The sequence below is a fragment of the Brassica rapa genome, chromosome A08 (assembly GCF_000309985.2).
Source record: "Brassica rapa cultivar Chiifu-401-42 chromosome A08, CAAS_Brap_v3.01, whole genome shotgun sequence".
NCBI lineage: Eukaryota > Viridiplantae > Streptophyta > Magnoliopsida > Brassicales > Brassicaceae > Brassica > Brassica rapa.
In genome coordinates, this window is record NC_024802.2 from 13,196,142 (window position 1) to 13,208,917 (window position 12,776).

Below are 12,776 nucleotides of genomic sequence, written 5' to 3' on the forward strand. Positions count from 1 at the left end.
AAATTTTAGCACGTTAAATTAACATATTTTTTACTATTTAAATATTTTTTTGTAATTTTGTTGGCTTTCTAGTTATCATATTTAGCAAAACTATTTGTTGAGTGTTGGAATAAATATCTTAGATATTTAATTAAACTGCAGAGTATTTTCGGATCGACCACATGCTCAACAATCGATCGATCCGTAAAAAGATGGTCGATCTCCTTGGCCAGGTAAGTACAATTTTGGCAAAAATATATTTGATTTTTCAGATATTAAGTATATAACTATTCTTTAGAATATTGTTTTTGTGAATTGTATTTTTTGATTAAATTATTGTATTATAATGTTTATGTAAATATTTTTTGTGATGTTTGAATTTGTATTGTTCGTATACTTAACCTAGATGATATTGATGTTTAACAATTTATTGTTTTCTGGAAATAGAAAATAATGATATATCAAAACGTATCTAATACTTGTTAAATGATAGTATAATGTAAATTACATCCATTATTTGAAAATAACCATTTGTTGTTTTTATTTTATTTTTAAATCAGAAATTATTTTTATTTAAAAACATTATTCATATATAATATAATAGTTTAAGTTTGGAAGATTAATATATATATAAATTATGTATATTTTTTTTTAAAAAAATTAAGATATTATATATTGAGTAACTGAATAAAAGCTGAATTTCTTATCTTGAAAATCAAATATTTATATTTTTGTTTTCATGTTATACTCACCAATCCATCATTGATATTTATAACTCAGTATGTTTTTAAAAAAACTTAGTTTTAAGTAATAAATGAATTTAATAAATTAAATTCATCACCTATAATGTTCTGTAAACTATATTTGAAAACTCTCTAAAATTATATTTTAAGCATAATATTACTATTATTTAATTTAAGTTATTTTAAGCATAATATATGCTAAACCAACTTAAATTATATTTACAGTAAGACCATCTTAAACCGGTTAATAAACCAAAAACAATACTAAACCAACATGAACTATTACCTGATTCGGCGAGAAAAGAAGTGTTTCGTGATAAACGCTTGAATGGTTATTAACTGTAGTGGTTTGATCATGAAAGAGTTAGTATGAATATTAACAATAAAATTATGGATTAGATTAATTTAAATTTGTAAGAATACTTTTGAGTCTATGAAAAGCAATTCAATTCCCATGAATAAGTTTGGCTTTTGGAAGTTGCGGGTTTTCCAACAATGAATCTACCTAACAAAAAGTTCGTTGTTATAAAAAATCTCCTTCAAGGTCATTAAAGGTTTTTGGGACGGCAAGAGTTGATGGTGGAACCATTTTTTTGCTCGAGTGCTTTGAAGTTTTCCTTGATAGTGTGAGGTTGATGTTGATGGAATAATGAGTTTTATAGGGACTTTCTTGATCTAAAACTATACATTTTTATTATTTTTTTGTTTAATGTGGTATTTCCATTTTTATATAATTTACTACCATTTAAGATAAATGTACATTTTAAGATAGATGTTTAAATCTTAATGTACTTTTTCCATTTTTTTAAATGTTTATTTCCATTTCTTATATTTTTTATTTACGTAATATTTATATTTTATATTTTAAAATAGATATTTAAATCTTAATTTACTTTTTCTATTTTTTAAATTGTGTATTTACTTATATTATATATTTTACATTTTAAGATGTTTAATGCTTAATGAACTTTTTCCATTTTTTAAAAAAATTGTGTATTTACTTATTATATATATATATAAAATTCATATATTATGTATTTACATTATTTACTTATTATTTATTTTCCTGTATATGTATTTCCATTTCTTGTACTTTTTATTTTCTTAATATCTCTATTTTACATTTTAAGATAGATGTTTAAATCTTAATGTACGTTTTCCATTTTTTTTTCAATTGTATATTTCTATTTGTTATATTTTCTATTTACGTAATATCTATATTTTAAATTTTAAGATATATCTTTAAATCTTAATGTAATTTTTCATTTTTTAAATTGGGTATTTACTTATATTATATATTTACTTATTATTTATATTTCTTTATATTGTGTATTTCTATTTCTTATACTTTTTATTTACTAATAATTTTATAATTTAAGATAGATTTACATTTTAAGATAGATGTGTAAATACTAATGTACTTTTTCCATTTTTTTAAATTGTGTATTTCCTTTTCTTATACTTTCTATTTGCGTAATATCTATATTTTACATTTTAAGATAGATATTTAAATCTTAATATATTTTTTCCATTGTTTTTAAGTTGTGTATCTCTTTTTCTTATAATTTCTATTTACTTAATATATATTTTACATTTTAAGATAGATGTTTAATATTTAATGTACTCTTTCCATTTTTTAAAAATTGTGCATTTACTTATTATTGTATATATAATTCATATATTTATATATTTATAATATTTACTTATTATTTATTTTTTGTATATATTGAGTATTTCTCTTTCTTATACTTTATATTTAGTTAATATCTATATTTTATATTTTAAGATAGATGTTTAAATCTTAATATATTTTTCCATTTTTAATGTAAAACAGTAATGTTTAATAGAAGAACTTGGATAAATAGTCAAATAGTTATATTTATGTTTTTTTTCTTTTTTTTTATAAAATGGTAATGTTACATTATGGAGATAAGCCGTTTTTTTTAGTGAAAAATGTTAATCTTACATATGTTTAATTTAGTTTTTCCATTTTTTTATGTTGTATGTTTACATATTATTGTTATTTTTAAATGTAAAATGTTAATCTTACATATGTTTAATATATTATTTTCATTTTTTATGTTGTATGTCTACATATTATTTATTATTTTCGAAATTATATATAATGTTTTTTTTTTAAATAGTAATGTTACATTATGGAGATAAACCGTCTTTTTTATAGTGAAAAATGATAATCTTACATATGTTTAATGTAGTTTTTCCATTTTTTATGTTGTATGTTTACATATTATTTTTTTTTAAAATAAAAATGTAAAATGGTAATCTTACATATGTTTAATGTAGTATTTCCATTTTTTATGTTGTATGTTTACATATATTTATTATTGTAGAAATTATATATAATGTTTTTTGTTTTTTTTTATAAAACGGTAATGTTACATTATGGAGATAAGCCGTCTTTTTTTCAAGTGAAAAATGGTAATCTTACATATTTTTAATGCAATTTTTAAATTTTTTATTCTGTATGTTTACATATTATTTATAATTTTCAAAAATTAGTAATATTAAAATGTAGAACTATATTTTATGCCATGTGTCATCTTTCGGGAGAAGTTTGTTTTGCTGATGTGGACGTTCTATGGAGACTCAAAATGTCCCTTTTATTAGTATAGATAGATTACTTGATTCCCAATTTTGATACCCAAACCGAAAACCAAACCGAATTTGCTAAGTTCTCAGTAAATAAATATACAATATAAGAAATATAAATATTACATTAAACATCTATAAAAAAAATCATTTGATATAAAATTAAGAAAATTAGAATAAGTAATTTTACTTATTGTTTATTTTGATACAATAAAAAAAATAATAAACAATAAGTAAATATACAATTAAGAAGGGAAAAAAATAAATTAAACATCTATATGAAAAATATATAGTAAAAAATAAAACAGATAATAAGTAAATATACAATATAAGAAATAAAAATATTACATTAAATATTTATTGTAATATTAGAATAAGTAAATATAAATATAAGAAAAAAAATATACAATATAAGAGAAAAAGTAAATATACAATATAAGAAAAAAAAGTAAATATAGAATATAAGAAATAGAAATATTACATTGAACATCTATACAAAAATCATTTGATATAAAAACAAGAAAATTAGAATAAATAAATATACAATATAAGAAAAAATAAACAATAAATAAATTTACAATTAAGAATTAATAACTAAATTAAACATCTATATGAAAATATATAGTAAAATAAATAATAAGTAAATATACAATATAAAAAATTAAAATATTAAATTAAACATCAATCGTAATATTACAATTTGATATAAAAACAAGAAAAATAGAATAAATAAATATACAATATAAGAAATACTAAATAATGAGTAAATATACAATACAAGAAATGAAAAACTACATTAAATATATATCTGAAAATGTATAGTTTTATGGGTTTTTCTAAGGAAATATGTGTAAATATACAATATGTGTAATTAGATATGTTTTGATATATGTTATTTCTTGTACCATTATTTTATATTTCCAAAAAATTGTTAAACTCCAATATCACTTAGGTTAAGCACACGAACAACAATGAAATTCAAACATCGCAAAAAATGCTCACATCAACGTTACAATACAATAATTTTAACCCAAAAATATGAAAACTTTCTATTTATTATACCATAAATACAAAGCACTCATGTATTTACACAAACATACAATTCATAATACAACGTCCAAAAAAATTAGTTATATAATTAACATTTGAAAATCAATATAGCCATTAACTTTTAGTCTACTATAAAAAAATATCCGAACTTCGAATATTATCAAATGAATTCGAAATGAGCTCGGATCCAAAATAAATCTTACGAAAATAAAAACATATGAGTTCATGCATATATAAAATCAAATATTAAAAAAAAAGGATATCTTGTAGTAAAATTGTTGTCAAGAAATAATTAAGACGATGGAAGAAGGATAATACCATGGGATAATTTGTAAATTACTCCATTAATAGTTTGAAATTTGAAAAGTACACCATCTATTTTATTTTTTGAAAACTACACTTTCCTAAATATGAATTGACATTTTTACCTAGATTAGAATTCATTAATTTAAATATAAATTCGAAATTAATAAAAATAATATTATTATAATTATTTATGTTTAAGATAAATATGTGTGTTGAGATAAATATTTTATTTTACCATTAAAATTTTACAAGATAAGGATATGATATAATAACAGAACGTTAGAATTATATTGAAACTATAATCATGGAAACAAAAATCATTTAAATTTCCATAGCATCATACGAAAGTAACATGTTGTAGTCGTTTATGTTGTTGTTATTAATTTGCATTGGGAGGAAATAAGCAGTGTCTTGTGGAGGAAGCAACAACATGTTTAAACAATGATGTTTTGGAAAGTTTCCTGCTTATACAGCCATATCTATGCATCTTCATGGTACCATTCTACAAACATTACAGCAAAAGGCTGAGAAAAAAGGAAACTAACTCCAGCAATTCATAGTCCATCAAGCCGCATAAACGACACTTACGTCGAACTTGAACAAAAGTGGAGTTCTTCAAAGGTATACGTTGTTATTGATAGAAAGAAAATCAATAAATGAAATCATAAAACGAAAAATTAAGTTCTCATGAAATGAAAAAATTATTCAATGAAAATAAAACCAAAATCTAAAAATTTCAAGCCTCAACCGCCACTTTCAACCATCAACCTTCATGTAGTAGATAGTTATTGTAGATGTTTAATAATATCTTAGTGTATTTTGGCTACATATCAGGAATTGAGATCATGTTTGGTACAAGTTCTTTTTTGGCATTTTGAATGTTTCGGGTTCTATCGGATATCCATTTAATTTCGGGTTCGGTTCGGATAATACTCATAACTCGAAATACCATAAAACAAGATCCATTCGGTATTTATGTCGGGTTCCGATCGGTTCGGATTCATTTTTATCGGATCGGATTCGGTTCGGATTTTCGGGTTCGGTTTATTTGCCTAGCCCTATAGAAGAACATCTATCTCTCCAGAACTTATTGATCTGTTCATCACCAGGCTTTCTTGAAAAGCGAAGTCCATTCTGCCAATATCTGAAGCATCTTTCTTTTCTCTTATATCTTATGGAATCTTGCTTTGAATTCTCTTTCGGAAGTTCATAGACAAAAAAACACAGGTTTCCTACTTGCCTCCACTCAGCCAAATCACACAGCAAAACCACAATTGTCTTTGCTTCTACTCGCGCAGAGAGAAGCATCAAGTGAAATAGTCATAGTGTTGACTTATCGGGTGTGACCAGCAAGAGTCGACCTAAGCCAACAGTTCGAGACGTTCTGCACTTATACGATTTTGTATAGACTAGCGTTAGCGTTGTATCACCAAAACTCATAGTTGAGACGTTCTAAATCATTACCCAACCTATCTATACCAAAATCTTCATGAACCATCTGAACCATATCTTCAAACTTCAAACCTTTTTTAATGTTATATAATTTTCCTCTTTTTTTGTATTCAACTTGAAATTCCATGATTCTTTATTCACCTTCCTCTCCAAAAACTCGAGTTATATGCAGTATGATTTTCCTAAAAGAAAAACTATTTGAAATAAAATAGAAACATAAATTTAATTTATGAATTAACAAACCCCTGATGAGATCAGAGAAAAAAAAAAGTTCTTTCATACATGGAGGGGAAGATAAAGAGAAGAATAAAACGAGACGTTGACTTGTCTCGAAGGTTTTTTTTTTCAGAAATGTAAAATGTTTATAATATATCAAAAAGAATATTGTTTGGATATTCTAAAGATTTTTTTTTGAAAACATCTATCTTATTAAAACAGAAACATTGGGTTGGACCTAACATTTATTTTATAAGTTTTTAAATTAAATACATCTTCCTACTTTATAGTTAAACCTACATTAAATCACTAATATTCTTTTCCTTATACTACTATCAATGTTTCCAAACAATATAGTCATTACTTTATACTACTATTCATTTTTCCAAACAACATTATAGTTAATCTTATGTCCAAACAATATAAAATATTGGAACTTATCTTTTTAATAACCAAATATTTAAATAAATTAAATAATTTAAAAAATATTCGAAAAATTCATAAAAAACGAAAATAAATAAAACTTACTTTTACAGATTTAAATACTACAAAAACATTTCAATCAATGATAAATCAATTAAATTAACATATTATTTTATTTATATTTACTACATAATGGTTCTATCATTTATTTAAATAAGATAACAATTCAATAATAGCCATTACTTAATAAATAAATATATAAACATTATACAGTGTACAATAATTATAATAACAAAAATAATTATGAAAAAATGTTCAAAATATATGTTATCTAAAGAAAAATGCTTAATACTAATTAATTGTTAACAAAAAATTTAAAGCGATTATAATACAAATGATTAACAAGAAAAATTACACAAAATAATTATAATAAAATCAATTAAGTTATATAAAATGGAGTAATATGATCAAGACATTTATAGTTGTCAATTATATCTATTATTTTCTCTATCAAAATTTTGTAAAAATGTCATAATTTAATAAAATTGTAAAACAATAAACTTTAAAATTTGGATTAAAAGGTGACAAATTACGAAACTATAGCAATTTAAATCAAATTGGATATGTTTACATATCGGGCATCCATCGGTTCAATTAGTTAGTCTCGGATATAGTGATTTTTATAAATATGGATATTTTTAAAATCTAAATTGAATTATCGAATCACCGGATTAACTGATTTAACCGCGGATTCGGGTCAAATTTAAAAGCATTGATTTAAATGCAAAGAAAATTCAAATAAACAAAATTCTTACAAATTAATAAAATATTTATTAACTATTACTGAAAATTTTCATCATAAAATAATCCGCGCTTGCAAAGCGCGGGTCATGATCTAGTCTGTTTGTTAAAACCGTTACTTTGAGGATATAATAATTATGATGATAAATAATTAAGAAATATTTAAATTGGGCAATTAAGTAAATTTATATATATCAAAGTGTATTTTTCTAAAAACTTAAACAATGGTGTAGTTTTCAAATTAATATCATATCTAAGTGTATTTCTCCAAATTTTCCCTAATACCATTATCAAAATTAGCAAATTTTAAAGAATTAAAAAGAATTATGTTAAATAACAAAAAAAAAAATCAGGAATCCATGAAAATAGGTAGTAGTTAACACATTATGAGGAAACTGTCGTTACAAAAACTCCGAAGCTAACGTCAAAATCTCACTTTTCTCTTCATCATCAGTCTCCATGATCTTAAAACACGATTGATGTAACTATGGATGTGTTCTTCGAGGTTCAAAGAGGCCCAACGTTCTGCATCGAACTAGGGTACTGGGACACAGTGCTAGAGATCAAACAAAAGATCGAAAAGTATCAACGTATCCCTGTCGCCAAACAAACCCTTTTCTTTCAAGGCAAGGTTCTTCAAGACGATCACGACATCGAACAATGTGCCATCCTCAACAACTCTCATCTACAGATTATCAGCTCGTCTCTAGGCACCGACCAACACCGCAACAATCAAGTGCTAAAAACCGAGCAATCTCCACCGTCAAACTCAACGGAACCGATCCTTAACGGTCAAGATTTGCCTGTGATGATGGCTAAGACCAACAACAACAACAACAACAATAACAACCCTAAGAAGCTGAGAGTGATGGTGCTGCCGAAAAGCGGGACAATGAAGATTCCTGTGGAGGTGAACGCGAGTGATAACGTGGGAGAGCTGAGGAAGGAGCTGGTTAAGGTTCAACAGAGGTTTCAGATAAGTCTGCCTCAAGAAGGTTATTTCTTTATATATAAACAGAATGTTATGGAGGATGACCGGTCGTTCCGGTGGCACCGTGTTGATCATGGTGATACTATTGAGATTTTCAACGGAAGTGTTTCCGGTGGCTCTTAATCTAGCTTTTTCTTCAAGTTAATTTCTTGTTTATCTTCCATAATTGTCATCTGCTTCCACAGCTTTCTGCAAGTATGTGCTTAGGAAGATCTTAAGACATTACTAATAAGACAACATTTGATCTGAAAAAAGAGGAGCTTGTTGTTATTGAGTTACTTCTTCTCTAAAAAGGCAATCACACTTCAGTTTGAGCTCTATATACTCTTCAAAATAGTTTTGAATCGGATTATATAAAATTTATTGATAATAAAGGTATTGCATAAATAATTAAGAGGTATAAGATGATAAGTTTTTTTTTAATCAAATGTAAAATATTGGTTCAGAAAGGCAAAAACGTGTTCATGTCAAGGGAATTCAATTCCAGGGATACTTTTTGTATCCACAAGTTAAAAAAGGCTGGAGTGTTGCCTGTAGTACAAGAAACAAATAAATGCTGAACCTATTGAGGTTATTTTTCAGAGTGAAGAAGCAAGAATCTTAACGATAGTATTGATCAAAACCTTATCGGTACTGATTCGCTCTTCAACTACGCCGGGAGGTTACCTTCTCTCTCTCTCTCTCTCTCTCTCTCTCTCTCTCTCTCTCTCGTGGTGCTAGGAATATGTTTTGCGTCTCATCGTTCTCAGTCTGTTACTTTGCTTCTGTTTTTTTTTAAACTGTTACACGCAATTACTTGCAGTCCAAGTAACCTGAGAAGCCTTTAGACTTGCAATCTGCTCTCAAATAACAACCGATGGACTTACTGAAGCAATTGTGAAGCTTCCATTGCAAGAAGAACTCGAGGTCTCATACAGCTCACTCTCAGCTGAGTCTCTGAAAGTTGTAGGCCGGTCTTGTCTTGATCTGAAGACATTGAAGCTAAACCGCCTGCGGTTCAGGCGTTTTCCATAGCTATAGCAATCGCTGAAACTATGCCTAGACTTAGCCACCTTCAGTTTTTCTCAAACAAATTAACAGACGTTGGTTTAATGGCCATTCTTGATAATCGTCCAGCCTTGAACATCTCGATCTACGTCGGAGTTTCAAAGTTAACCGTTTTTGAGATCTGAAGAAGAAGCATTGTTCCGAGAGGATCAAAGTTTTTAGACAACCTGCTGCCTCGATTCATGATTACCAATATTATTGGACTTATTTTCGATATGGATATTGACGATGGCCCTTGTTACCAGTTTAGTGAAAAGTTTGTTAGTTTATTCTGCTACATTAAAGATATTAAGGCTTTGCCAGTGAGAATCGTTCATAAAATTTTGTTTTAAACTTGTATGTTTAAATATCAGACACAATCAGAAACGCAAAACATAAGAACTAAGATTATGTAAAAACATTGTTTACTAATAATACTAGTGTAGCACAGGAAATACTTTTTCTTACTTTTTCTTACTAAAATAAAAGGTTTAGTCGACGTCAAAAAAAAAAAAAAAAAAAAAGGTTTAGTCACACATGTGCACAAAAAAATTTATATGCACACATAGTTTCATGTGTAAAAGTTAGCTGAAAATATTAGTTTAGAGGTTTCTTACTTATTTTGTTTCTCTCGCTCTTTGGATTTTCTTGTATTTTTCCTAATTCACAAATTTTTTGAACAAGTTGCTCTTCGGAATTTCTTGTATTTTTCCTAATTCAGAACTTTTTTGAACAATTTATATATGTGGCTTTCCAGTGATTCATTCATCATGTAACTAGTCTAATGATTCATCGAGATTTTAGGATGAAAAAATTGTGCTAATTTTGAATTAGGGTTTTAAATAGAGGGAGAAGAGTACACTCATATCCAGTTTTTGATTGAGAGTTTCTTGTATTTTTTTCTTGTTTATTTTTGACATCAGATTGTCAATTTTTTTTGAATGAATGATAAAAACAGTAGGTAGTTTTATTTTTTTCTCTTTTTCTAATCACTATTTTGTTTTAATTATTTTTTAAATGACAAATCTAAACAATAGTTATACGGCAGATTTTAATTGATCAAATGACTTGTGATTTACTATATAATTTATTATATAAAGGATACTGAAATCCATTGCCTTTAGATCCATTTGCCAACTTGATACCACAATCATAAAATAATCCAAAACCACTAAAAAAATCAAAACATTATGTTATTTTCAGGAAAATTCTTTTATTTTAAAAATTCAATTAAAGATCCATTTGCCAACTTGATACCACCAATCATGCAAATATCCAAAACCACTAAAATGATAAAATCAAAACATCATGTTATTTTCAGGAAAATTCCTTAATTTTAAAAGTCAAAATTAATTTTAAAATTTTCAGGAAAATTCCTTGATCAAAGAAGAGTCTCTTCTCTGTTTCAGCTACTTCATGCATGTTGAAGCTGTTTTCTTCCTGCAGGTACCTAATGATGAGCAGTATTACAAGTCACTACTTCTAAAAACAAGGTACGTCTCTGCTATAGAACACATATCTTCTAATTAGACAAAAAATTTGGTGCAAAAATGTGATTCCATATACAAATATGCATTGTTTTCATGTTGGTGTTTGGTATGCAATTATACTTTTCCTAATCCTAAAATATATACTTTTCCTAATCCTAAAATAAAGGCAAAGAAAAGATTATCTTCCCATTTAAGGGTTGCGTGTAAACAACGCCCAATACACGTCACCTTTCATACGTGTCAAACGAGTATTGGCTATTGCTTCACCGCCATAGCTTTCTCGTGACCGAGTCTTCCTCATCCTGTTGTATAAAATGCTCACATCTCTCTAAAGACCTATTCTCCTTCACAAATCGAAAAACAATCTTCTCAATTTTCTAATTTACGATCAAGGTTAGATTCTTCTTTCTTCTTCCCTCGATTAGCTCTTTTCGCTTGATCGTAGTTCACGATTCTCTCTTCTTCAGAATTTGATTCGGTTCTTGAATTGAATTAGTTGAGATTAGCCGATAGATCTCTTGTTGATTTTGATGATTATGGTTCGTCTTGTTCGATTAACGTTAGATTCTGGTTTCTTCTGCTCTCGATTAGCATCGTAATTGATCCTCTGTTCTTCGAATTTGAATCGGTTATAGCAGTCTCCGTCGTCGTGATTTTGATTATTATGATTCGTTGTGTTATTATTGATGTTAGGTTTTGTGAATTAACAGATGCAGATCTTCGTTAAGACTCTCACCGGGAAGACGATCACCCTCGAGGTGGAAAGCTCCGACACCATCGACAACGTCAAAGCCAAGATCCAGGATAAGGAAGGCATTCCCCCGGATCAGCAGAGGTTGATCTTCGCCGGAAAGCAGCTTGAAGACGGTAGAACTCTCGCTGACTACAACATCCAGAAGGAGTCTACTCTCCACTTGGTGTTGCGTCTTCGTGGAGGTATGCAGATCTTCGTCAAGACCTTGACCGGAAAGACGATCACCCTTGAGGTCGAGAGTTCCGACACAATCGACAACGTGAAAGCCAAGATCCAAGACAAGGAAGGGATCCCTCCGGACCAGCAGAGGTTGATCTTCGCCGGCAAGCAGCTTGAAGACGGTAGAACTCTCGCTGACTACAACATCCAGAAGGAGTCTACTCTCCACTTGGTGTTGCGTCTGCGTGGAGGTATGCAGATCTTTGTCAAGACCTTAACCGGAAAGACCATCACACTGGAGGTGGAGAGCTCGGACACCATTGATAACGTCAAGGCCAAGATCCAAGACAAGGAAGGCATCCCTCCAGACCAGCAGCGTCTCATCTTCGCTGGAAAGCAGCTTGAGGATGGTCGCACCCTTGCCGACTACAACATTCAAAAGGAGTCGACCCTTCACTTGGTGTTGCGTCTCCGCGGTGGCTTTTAAGTCTCTTGTCCTGTGCTGTGTCTTATCAAGAAACAACTATGTCTGCGTTTTTAGTTCCGTTTTCTTAAAAAAGTTATCATGGTTTGTGTGATTGAGGCGTTATGAAGCGTCTCCTAAATAATTGTTGAACTCTGTTTCCCCTTTTCGTTATAAGACTACTAAAACTTCTCTATGTTTGAATATATCGTGGTTGGTTGCCCTCGTGCTATGTGCTTTGTTGTTTGTATATGTTATGCCTTCAATATATGTAGTAGATGCAGTGGAACTTGTTCACTGTTTTGGCTAGGTG

The 12,776-nt window shown here is 28.1% G+C and overlaps 2 protein-coding genes across 3 annotated transcripts; both read left to right on the forward strand.

Annotated features, from left to right (window-relative positions):
* Window positions 1–7,702: 7,702 nt before the first annotated feature.
* LOC103834436 (ubiquitin domain-containing protein 7SL RNA1) lies at window positions 7,703–8,879 on the forward strand. The gene has a single exon (XM_009110504.3). It carries the CDS (start codon window positions 8,068–8,070, stop codon window positions 8,692–8,694), a length of 627 nt encoding a protein of 208 aa, XP_009108752.1. The 5' UTR covers window positions 7,703–8,067; the 3' UTR covers window positions 8,695–8,879.
* Window positions 8,880–11,241: 2,362 nt separating this feature from the next.
* On the forward strand, window positions 11,242–12,688 carry LOC103834437 (polyubiquitin 11). 2 transcript variants are annotated; one of them, XM_009110505.3, is made up of 2 exons: window positions 11,242–11,480; window positions 11,798–12,688. In XM_009110505.3, exon 2 carries the CDS (start codon window positions 11,798–11,800, stop codon window positions 12,485–12,487), a length of 690 nt encoding a protein of 229 aa, XP_009108753.2. In that variant the 5' UTR covers window positions 11,242–11,480; the 3' UTR covers window positions 12,488–12,688. The 2 variants fall into 2 exon arrangements, with proteins under 2 accessions (XP_009108753.2, XP_018509260.2); XM_018653744.2 differs by lacking the exon at window positions 11,242–11,480 and adding an exon at window positions 11,603–11,626.
* The last annotated feature ends 88 nt before the right edge of the window (window positions 12,689–12,776 follow it).